The 12,023-nt window shown below is 35.6% G+C and overlaps 1 protein-coding gene across 2 annotated transcripts in view; it reads right to left on the bottom strand.

The window, feature by feature from the left end:
* The window catches only part of LOC145246732 (ankyrin and armadillo repeat-containing protein-like), a 272,479-nt gene that overhangs the window by 22,292 nt on the left and 238,164 nt on the right, over positions 1 to 12,023 (bottom strand). For both annotated transcript variants that reach the window (XM_080108489.1, XM_080108488.1), the window contains exons 13-15: positions 11,917 to 12,016; positions 6,167 to 6,314; positions 3,344 to 3,500 (exon numbers count right to left, since the gene is read on the bottom strand). In XM_080108489.1, coding sequence (XP_079964615.1) covers positions 3,344 to 3,500; positions 6,167 to 6,314; positions 11,917 to 12,016 — 405 coding nt within the window. The remainder of the gene's footprint in view (positions 1 to 3,343; positions 3,501 to 6,166; positions 6,315 to 11,916; positions 12,017 to 12,023) is intronic.

Here is a 12,023-nt window from a genome sequence, read left to right as displayed (position 1 = left end):
CAAGAAGAATTAAATGAGTATTGTAACCTTGAAAGGCCGATGATAAATAAGACAAGATGGAGGTAGATTTACTAGATTGTTTATTTATTGAAATACATAATAGTATTACAATAGAAAAATGCGAGCATGAAAAGTAATATGGTTAAGCTTGAACATGGAAAAGCAAAGGACTAGTTGTTAAAACTGGAAAAGAAAACAAGATGTTCTAGTAAAAAATATAATAAATTTATAACTTAAAATATTGCAGCATTAAAAATTGATTATATAATGTTATAAATTGAATTTTAAAAAAATCTTAATGCTGCAATATTTTAACTTATAAATTTATTATATTTATTACTAGAATAACAATGTACAGCACTCGTCTGCTTTGAATAAAATACCCCCAATTATCTCACTTTCATGCTTTCATTCTGTTTCACAAGTTACTTCTCTTGCTATGGAAATCAGGCATAAAAAGCGTCGCTCACAACCTTACATATGTTTATGATTTTGAACACCAGAAAATTCATCATAACTTTTGTTTTACTGAACGAAAATTGAAAAAAATTTTCTTCACAATATAGCTGAGAAGGTGATTTATAAACTGTAATAATTGTTTAAAAAATTGGTTGAAAATGAGTGAGCGGTGATGCTTTAAAGCAGTTTTAAATGACTAAAACTGCCACTTAACCATATATTCAAATACTATCATGTAATATCATTCAAACGCTATCATGTTTGAATGATATTACAAAAAGACTGCGTCAAGACTTCACCATTGTCTCCCCTATCCATAGTATTTAGAAGAGTCCATATAGTCAAGCAATAGGTTAGAACACCATAAATAGTAAATATGTAAGCATTATGCCTGTTGTCAGAGTATCTATTAGCAGTCAATAAGGAAGCACATGACTGATATCCATAAGATACCCCATTCAATCTGCAATGATAATTCCATTACAAACTTTAGCATAATAGATTAGTGCAACAGCAAGATTAGATGTACTTGTATAAAAAAAATCTTATAAACGGAAGAGAACATCATTTACATAACAAGACTCCAGCTGTTTATATGATGAGCTGCTGTTCAAATAATCTGATAGGATCGAAGAATACATCTGCTGCAGTTTTCAACAAAAAGAAACCGCTCATCAAAAAAAGATCCCAATTCAAAACATAAACACCACAGCCAAAGACCTTTCGACAAGTACTTCGATGTGAATAATTATCCTGTGGAACACTGTAACAGAACAATTCCCGCTAGAATAATATTCACAACTTTCCCAGCTTCAATTTTATATGACGCATAAATATAAACCTCAAACAGATGACTCCCTACAGTACGTTAAACACACAAAAACAAACACAAATCTGAAACGAAAACGACAACCAGTGCTTCAAGCTGCTTTTGTCTACAACTACGTCCGCTGGACAAGTATAAATACAACAGGTTATTTCAAGAAGAGACAGACCAGCCTGGCTCGTCAGGCAGCAAGAGACACCCCTACCAGCAACTCAACCTAACGCAGCATCAGCAGCAGCCGAACCACTACAGAATGAGCTAAGCTACCTCCCCAGACAGCAGCTGAGCCCAGCAGTAGCCGCAGCCACTTGCCACCGATTCACTTGATAGCTGAACCCAGTAGCAGCAGCAGCCACTCACCATCAACTCGCTTGATTTCCAGCAGCCCAGCATCCCAAGTCAGCGCATATTTTCTGTAGCCACTGGCGACGACTTCGTAGCTCTACCAGTTCAAACACCAGCTACACTCCAACCCTCAGCCTAAGACCTCCTACCACCATTCAGTTTCTTTTTGGAAAATGAACCTGAACGGATTTATATTCGTTCATGACGGTACCTACTGCGTTTGTCATCTCTTCTTTGCCATTGTCGTTTTTCGTCTTTTTCTTGCCTGTGTCATCTTTTAGTTGTAGGGTCAATTGCCACCGACATTCGGCCAAGCAACACATCTATTACAGTGCTACCTTAAGCTTCAAAGATCTAAAATTTGAGTGTTAATTAAATGTGTATATTCAATGAAAATGTTATTCCAAAAGCATGCCAGAACAAGAAAAATGCTATTTCAAATTTAAGCATAACAGACCAACGAAAACTCTATTCCAAATGTTAGCATGACAGATCAATAAAAATGCTATTCTAAATGCATGCTCTGCAAACGAAAACAAAATATTATTTCAAACTAAGCATAACTACCCTCCTCCCAAAATGCTATTTAAAACTTAAACATGCCAGACCAATAAAAATGCGACCTCAAACGGCAGACAGACCAAATTGTTGACAGACTAACGAAAATACAACTTTAAATTTAATCATAGTAAATCAAAGAAAATGCTGTTTCAAATAATGTCAACCACCTCAGCAAAAAAATATCCTCAGTGACAAGTAATATGAATTTCGTCTTGCTAGATCAACAGCTGATGTACTGACACAGTATCAGTAAACGTATTTGTTGTTTAAAGTTAGCAGAATGAAAGGAGAAAAAGAAAAGGAAAAACAGATCAAACGAACAGAGGTCTTACCGTGTGTGTGTCGGGCGAGGTTGGGCGAAAGAGAGAGAGAAATCAAGATGGCACCCATAGTTTTAAAAGGTGTGCTCTGGTGGAAGTCACACGAAATCACGTGAAATAATGCGAGAGACATGTATAAAAGGAGTTGACAGGTTGGGTCGGTGAGAGGCAGACAGACGAAGGTTGGTGTCAGTGGTGATCTCAAACCCGGCGGTTTTTGACTTGCAAAGACGAATTCTTTTTTTTTTATTATTATTTATTTAATTTTGTTGTCCTAAACTAGGAACACTTCAGTATTTACAGGGGCTTTATTTCTGGAGGAATAGCTCTTCACATATCAAAATCCTTTGATTAATTTTCACATATCAAAGTCCTTTAATTAAGTTTGGCATATCAAAGGCCTTCGATTAAGTTTGGCACAGAGGTCTACTTCACAGGTTTGCTAACTATGAAATATCTGGAAATGTCTTTCTAACCATCAAATCCTTTCTCTCTGAAAGGTTTATAATAGTAGTCGGTGAAGTTTGAAGCATAAAGTATCAGTGTGCCTCCAACTCTCTTCCTGATTTTCTCCTAGATCACATTCTAAGATCATTCGTTGATATTTATGCAGATGGCACAACCATCTATGCCAACACTTCAAAGATTATTGAAGATCAAAATCTTTCTAATTTTCTGTCTTTCAACCTGTTCGAAGATGTTCCAAAATTAATTAGAGCAGACCAACGAAAATTCTGTTTCAAATCAAACAAGAACAATGGGCCAAAAAACATGTAAAAACCGTTTTATAATAAAAATATTTTAAAAAAATCAAATTGTCATCCTTACTTACCAACGAGTAAGAGTTTTTCTGATTTCTTCTCAAGTAACATTTCAATAATATGTGTTACACCAATTTGTTTGGCAATCTTTTTCTGCTGCGGGCGCGTGTGGCCAGCCAATGACCATAGAGAACAAGCTCCCTGCTCCCTTGTTTCTTCGTTAATATTCTGCAAAGAAAGTACCCCCACCCCCGAACAAAAAAAAATGAATATTCACTCGTTGTAACTGAACCAATTATAGATTTGGCAGCTGAAAGGAATGAGTTTAACATGACATTGTGTTATTTGATTTAAATTCACATTATCAAAATATTTGAATATCAAATCAAGTTGGGTTTAGTTGTTGTTATTGTGGTTGTGGTTGTTGTTGTTGTTGTTGTTGCTGTTGTTGGTGTTAGTGGTGTTTTTTATGTTCCTGTGTTTATATTGTTTTTAAAAATTATGACTTCTTTATATCAAAATTATATTGGATTATTATCAGTCAAGTACTTTATTCTTACACTAGCTGGGCTGCTCGGCGTTGACCAAGGGAAAAGTGTAATATATTTCTGTAATACTTTTATCTCTTCCTCTTTTCACCCCTTCCCTGTTTTATCCTTTCGATTTCCCCACCATCTTTTCCTTCTCTGCTCCAACCAGCCCATTTCTCTCTCTGGACAAACACATACACGTGTGCTGACAACTCGTTTTTATAGATTTTTCAAGGAATGAGTTACTAAGTAACTCCTTCGTTAAAAAGTCAGAGTTACTTCCCTTTAGTTTGTACAGCAAATGACTCGAAAACCTTGTTTTCCTATAAATTTACATAGCAAAATGAAATAAATTACATCTTGCATAATTTAAATGTTTAGTGTCTGTTTGATAGTAATTCCTTAATTGACCTTGTTGTTGTGTTCTTTTCTCATGAGTTGGAAATGTGATCTGTACTCACTGGACTTTAAACACTCCAAATTTTTATGTGTGGGGTTATCTCAAAGTTAATGGACGTTTGTTTCCCTTCCACAGTGAGCAGAGCCAAGCTCTCAACGTCTCTTCTGTGGCAAAGAGGTTGCAGGGAAGAGAAAATGCATCACTTACTAGGTTTTGAACTCTATCAAGGCAGGATAGGGACCACCAAGCAGCTCCTGCCAAGATGTGGCAACAGTACTCTTAGGATGTACTTGGTTCTTATACAGATAGTGGATTGCATCGGCAGTGAGATATCTACTGGAGTGGTAGAAAAATCCAAACATTTCTCCAGCAATCTTGGCAACAGATTTGATGTATGTGTTCCACTTCAGATCAGGAATAAAGGGTCAGTGCTAGAAGGTTGTTAAAAGATGGTGCTTCCCCAAAACAAGAGCAATTTATTTCAATTAGGGCTTGATGGTGGTCAAAATGATTATGATAAAAAGAGAGAAGCTTAGTTTTATCTCCATTAAAATTAACCAACTATTTTTTTTTTGCATGGCATCACGTGCTTAAGATCAGAAGAGAGAGAATCAGAAAGATCTCAGTCATTGTTAGCCTTTGAAGTGTTGCCATAGATTGTGGTGCATCATCATAAATGTCCACAAATGACCTAAGAATGTGATTTGGAAAATCATTGATGAAAATCAGGAAGAGAGTTGGGCCAAGGATGGAACCCTGAGGGGCGCCTGCATTGACACTATGAGCTTCTAATTTCTGCCCATCGAAGACTACTCTTATAAGCCCATCAGAGAGAAAGGATTCAATAACTGAGGGCACATTTCCAGCTATTCCATAGCTGGCAATCTTGTGAAATAGATCTTTAGGCCATATTTTATCAAAAACCTTTAATATATCAAGAGATATTGCTCTAGAAACGAAGCCTTCATTAAGAGATTCACTAAATCCATATTATATTACAGTTAGCACATCAGCTGTAGATCTAGCAGGACAGAAACCATATTACATGTAACTGAGTAGGTTATTTTTGCTGAAGTAGTTAACCACTTTTCTATTTATTACAAATTCCAGCAACTTACTCATAACACAGAGAAGACTGATGAGTCTGTACTGACAAGCAGATGACCGGTCTCTGGAATTTTTAAATATAAGGCAAACTGATTAAGCATTTCTCCTCAAGGCAGCATTTAAACAGCTTTGTAAGTATGGGAACTAGTTACAGTTGAAACTTTTTGAGCACTATGATTGGAATGCTATCAGGGCCAGTTGCTTTACTGGAATCAATATTTTTGATAAGCTTTGCAACATCATGTACTGATATTGCATGTCACATAGCATGTTTTCATTCACAGGAGGAAATAGAGGGGGTAGGTGGTCCTGGTCGCAAAGGGAAGAATTTGCTGCAAAGTCTTTGGCAAAGAGTTTGGTTTTATCAGATGCTGACAAGATTACCTCAGGTTGGGATGGAGAACCTGCCTCTGTTCAGCACCTTGTTTGTTATTTGCCAAAACTGGTGGAAACCAAGTCACTGCTCAACTTTATTACTCTTTTACAGTGGCTGCTGGCAGTCCTGAATGTAGTCTTAATTTCATAACACCTATTTCATTGAAAGCAAGGGAAATAATGGTTTCTGTGTACATTGGCAGCAGCATATTCTAGACTGAACCATGGTTGGATGTTAGGTTTTGCTGGATTTTCTTGGAGAGTATGAAGTAGTCTATATCGACAATTAACCATTCTGTCAAGTCTGATATTATAGTGCACGCTCTTTTTAAACAAGGAACACAGAGGTATATCTGATATAAATGTTTGAAAGTTATCCCATTGAGCCATAGAGTATTGATATACAGTACCATGGAGAGGTAAATTTGAGGATTTATTACACTTTGATTTTATGTTTCATAACAGTAATTATTGATTCTTACCTTTAAAAATTGGATCAGTGCTGGCACGGTTCCTAAATTAAGAAACAGTCTTTGATTTTCTGGATTGTTATCGGCTAAAGCTTCAATGGCGCGAGCAGCTTTCATTTGAACAGAAAGATTTCGGCTGCTAACCAATTCTACCAATGGTCTGAAAAATCAATACCAGGAAAAAAAAAACACTTTCAGAAAAAAAGCAGTTGATATCATAGATTTGATGTTTTTTTTTTTCTTCCAAGAATTTTCACTCTTTAATTTGCATGTTTTGATTGGTAAACACTAGTGATGGGACGATTTCAATATTTTTCCAGATTCCGATACAATTACCGATTTTGTTCTAAATTCCCGATTCTGATACAATTACTGATTCCGATTATTTTAAAAATCTCTAAATATTTAGCTATAGACTTTTTTTTATTTTGTTATTTTTTCTGATTACCATAAAATTAATGTAATATGAACAAATATTTTCGCAAACATAATAAATACACTTGATCTATAGGTCTTGGTTTTACTGATAGTTTAAAATTGACAAATATTTATTATTTTATTAATACAATCAAAGGAAAAATAAGTTTGGAACAAAAACAAAACAAAAAATAATCAAAAGAATTGTTTTTGAAATCAAATATTATGTTCCAATTTTTTTCTGATTCCAATATCAATTCTGATGCCTTCAAACAGTACCAATTTTTCCGATTCCCCATTTCGATTTCGATTCATGATTGTCCCAACATTAGGAAGTGCATTGTAACCAGATAATCTCAAGATAGTCCAAGATAATCTTCACGTTTACTTTAGTTTATTACGCATTATGGACCCTACGTAAATAACGATTAAGTTAGCTGGTGTGAATTTTGGCAAGGGTCACACTGAGTACATGATAACCCAGATCTGTAAAACAGAATCATTCCTATTGTTTAATGAAAGATAGATGGCGTGAAGTTGAGGCAGAGAGTAGCCGTCAAATGAGAGATAACGAAGAATGACATCACATTTTCAAGTAGAGAGAAAACTAAGGTTTCCAGATAACTCTCTCCATGAAAGCCATGTGAACAAGCCACTACCAATAATGTAGAATTAATAATATTGGAATGTTAGCTTTCATCTCTGTCTGTGCACGTCACTCATTTTGATAAGTTAGAGAAGTAAATAACTATCTAGGATAGTCACACTTTCTTTTGAGTAAATTCTCTCCAAATAAAATAATTTCTGAAAACTCTCAGCGAACGTCTTCTTGTGTTACTTTCTTCATGAAAAAAAATGTATTCCTTTTAGTAAAAAAGGCAAGAAAATCGATGACTACTCATGAAACATGTTGAAGAGAAATAAGGTGATAAATGACTACATATAAACACCCCATACACATATGTATAAAGACTTTTATTATTGAAAATGTTGCAACCTTATATATATATATATATATATATATATATATATATATATAATTCAATTTACCGAATTTCCACTACTAACGATTACTATGATATTATCCCACTGAGTACCGTACACTCATTAAGCCTTATCCTCAAGTGGCCTCCAAGCCTTGATAAGTGGCAACCAATTTGTAAAATATATATATGTATATATATGTGTGTGCCATATGTTTCTGTGGAGTAGACTACTAAACTAATTATACAATCATTATGAATTTTGATGCGCAATTGCTATGCATAAGAGTGAGTAATGTGGGCTATATATAGTTTAATTCGGTTTTGTACAAATTTTTATTTAAAATTTTCAAAACAATGAAAAAGTCTGATTTTCGTGTGTTAAAAATGTACTGCTTTCTGATGGGAAAATATACTCTTAAAGCAAAATGTCTTGCTAAATGATATTCAGATTCTGCTCTGTCCGAAACAAAGGTTAAAAGGTGGTATGCTGACTTAGCATGCAGTCTTTCAGACACAAATGATACTGAATGCTCAGATTGTTAAAAAAAAAAACATTAAAAAATTGGACAAAGTATGGAATAAGAACCCCAGAAGCCGACAGACTCAAAGAGGACGCTTTTCAATTGGTAGCATCTAAGGCTAATATGACTGAGCATCTTTCCTTTGACAACTACAAAAACTTCTCAACCAGATAATCAAATATCTGAGAGCTCATTTTTGAAATTCCTTGGCTTAATATTCAAAGGCAACATGAATTAGAACAAATACATTGAGAACGTTGCCAAGAATGCTACAAAGACGGTAGGCTCCCTCTACCATCCTAGAAAATTACTCACACCTGTGAATATCCTATATCTATACACAATTTGCTCAGGCATGGAGTATTCAGAGTCTTCAATCTAATAGATCTCACACCATCAGCCAAACTCCAACCTTATCTCATCGTCGCAATGTTGCATCCCTGTGTCTGTTTTTACAAATACCTTAATTAAAGCTGCACTGATTAACTCATAGCATTTGCAACTCCTCGACGTACATACTCCCGACTAACCCGACAAGCAGCAAAATCCCAACCCTTCAATGTTGAGTTTTTTAGACGTTGAAAAGCCTTCTGCTTTAACAGTTTATTCCTACGAACTATTAGACTTTGGGATTTCCTTCCTGTTTCCTGCTTCCCTGACTGTACTAACATGCATAAGTTTAAGTGTAATGCAAACAGACATCTCGTGACTCAACTCAGCTTAATATTCACAGGCAATATGAATTAGAACAAATACATTGAGAACATTGCCAAGGTTGCTGCAAATAAAATGGGATCCCCCTACAATGCTAGAAAATTACTCACACTTGACAGCATCCTATATCTTTACAAAGCCACAATTCGTTCATGCACGGAATATTGATGGCATATATGGGCTGGCATATCTACCACTAGTCTCTCCTTTTCAGACAGAGTCCCAAAAAAGTCTCAAATCATATAGGTCCCGCACTATCAGCCAAGCTCCATCTGTCCCATCACCCCAATATACATCCCTGTGTCTGATTTACAAGTACTTTAATGGAATGTGCCTCTTCTACGTATGTACTTCCAACTAACCCAACAAGCAGAAAAATTCCACTCCTTCATGGTTGAGGTCCCTAAATGCTGGAAAGCTTTCTACTCAGATAGTTTATTCCCTCAGACTGCTAGATTTTGGAATTCCCTCCATATTTCCTGCTTACCCTGATTGTACTAACCTGCAGGAGTTTAAATGTTTCACGATAAACACCTGTCTAGCTGAAACCACTGTAAAAAAATTTTCCCACTCTTTATCTGTGCCAAAACCAAAATGTACATTCCATGAACAAAGCTTCTTTCTTAGAAGTGCACGCCTGTGGAACTCTGTTCCGTTTTTCTATTTCCCACCTGACTACAACCTGGATGTCTTCAAGTCCAACATAAACAAATTCCTGATGAACCACCCCTTTAAGTAAGACACTTTATCAAATCTCCAATACTAACGATTACTAAGATACTATCTCATTGATTACCCAATAACCCTTATCCCCGAGTGGCTTCCAGGCCTTGATAAGTGGTGGCTACCTTGTGAAAAAAAAAAATATAGTGATTTCAATCCTACCCAAATCAGACCAGAGGATTAGTTGGCCAAAACGTGGTGAGACAACGACAACTATGGAAGACAGTAATTACTGAGGATACAGTTACAAGACTCAGCATTCCTATATCGTCGGGTTTACCACCTGAAGAAGGTCAGAGGATAAGTTGACTGAAACAAGGTAAAACAACAACTATGAAGATGAAGATAAGTCTGCAAAAAACAATATATAAAAATAGGGATGTCTTCAATTAGAGGAATGTTGGCCAGTCAAGGACAATTTGGAAGCAATTTTTTTACTAAGGTGTCAACACGTATCAAGGCTCAAAGACCACTTGAGGTAAGGATTAATGAATTCGTTAGACGGACATGAGGATTGGTAACAATGGTGCTGATTGGGCAGAATTTGATTATTTAAGAGAGCAGCTCAACACAAATTTGTTTACATTAGACTTGAAAATGACTATGTTTTAGTCAGCTGGGAAGCAGCCCTACGATATTGTGATCCAAAGATAGGCAGTTCTAGGAAAGAAACATTGCTCATGGAAGTTTCATTTAGTTTTAGAGAGAGAGAGAGAGAGAGTGAAAGGGAAACTATTGACAGCGGTTGTAGCTAGACAAGTTTTTGTTGCGAGTGTTTTACTGGGGTGGAGAGTACAGGTTGAAACTCAGTAGAGTACTTGCTATGAAAATATAGAGTAGAGAAAGACTAGCAATGTAAGAAAGGAGTAGTAGTGAGAAGAAAAAGGAATTGTCAACTAGATTTGTAGACTAACCTCACAGAGTGGAATCTGGAGACAGTTGACTCACTGAATCGTGAGAATTGGAAAGTGAGCTTGTATAATATCAGAGGAAAATTGACATTAATTGAATAAAAGAAAAACGTAGTCTGGCCCAGACAGTCTATGCCATGAGACACTTTTTGTACAAACTCTAATTTTAATTGAAGAATATAAAAAACAGTATCTCTCTTACAAATATTTTCCTTTCTTTTTTTTTTTTTGTATAAATGTCCAAAATGTCTAAACAAAGCAATATTTAACGATTAAAATAAATTTTATTTGTTTCCTCACGAAAGCAAAATGTGGCGCAAGATCATTTTTAATGTGTGAGAAAACCAGCTCCCCAAAAAGGGGCACTCTGGAAGTCGGCAAAAATAAAAATTGTCTCAGTGTAGAGAGTTTCCTCTCTACTGACCTCACTGCATCCCGGACAATACCGGGTAGGTACAGCCAGCTTATATATTTTCATAATCATATTCAGACATCAACACAATCTTAACATCTGACCAAAATTAATACCTCGGGTCAGAGGATTTGCTGAAAGCATTACATTTGCCTAATATTAAGTTTATTCTTAAGATAAATTACTTTTGCTGGTATGGTCATGTGAGGAGTTCATCCTACTGGATAAACCATTGTGCAATCATGGATTCCTTAAAAAACAGGAAGGTTGGCTGACCAAAGAAAATTTGAAAGCAAGTGATTAGACAACATCGCACAGAGTCGAATCTTGAGACAATTGACCCATTGAACTGTAAGAAGTGAAGATTAAGCTTGCATAATATCAGAAAACGTTTGACTCATGAACAAGGGAAAGTAATGTTGATTGAATAGAAGAAAAATGTAGCATGGCTTAGACAATCTATGTTATGAGACATTTTTTGTACAAACTCTAATTTTGATTGAAAAATATAAAATCGGTGTCTTTCGTACAAATATTTTCCTTTCTTTTTCTGTATACGCTTACAAACTGTCCAAAAAAACAATTGTTAAAGATCAAAATGACTTCAGTGCATCCTGAACAATTCCGGTTAGGTACAATCAGCTTATCTATTTTCATATTCATATTCATACATCAACACCATCTTAACACACGTATCGTTTTCTTATGCATCTGTGCTTCTATTTCATTATCAGGTTAATGGATTAACTATCATGCCACACTCAATGTTCATTCAAAATCATGGATGTCTTAAATTGCAAGAAGTTTGACTGATTAAGGAAAACTTGGAAGTAATTGATTAGACAAGTTGGAGACAGTTGATTTACTGAACCATGTGAACTGGACAGCTTGCGTTATATAAGAAAATGCCTGATCCCTGAACAAAGGAAAAGTAACATTAAATGAATTGAAGAAGCTGGTGATAGTGTTCCTGACCAACACCTGACTGTGTCTTTCCAAATGAAGTAAGTTTGATAAAAGAAAAATTGAAGATATCGTAGCACCAGAAATAAAAAATATTGAATCACAAAAAGCTCACAAAGTTGCATCAGCCTTGATGATTATATTTTGGTTGTCGCGATGTCCATGAGAGATAGCAGCCAGTGCTGCTGCAGCTGCTGATTCTAAAATTTGGTTATCTGTAAA

This window comes from Euprymna scolopes, chromosome 24 (genome assembly GCF_053919585.1).
Source record: "Euprymna scolopes isolate OS-2025 chromosome 24, ASM5391958v1, whole genome shotgun sequence".
In the NCBI taxonomy this organism is placed as follows: Eukaryota; Metazoa; Mollusca; class Cephalopoda; order Sepiida; family Sepiolidae; genus Euprymna; species Euprymna scolopes.
This window is presented reverse-complemented; position numbering and strand designations above follow the sequence as displayed.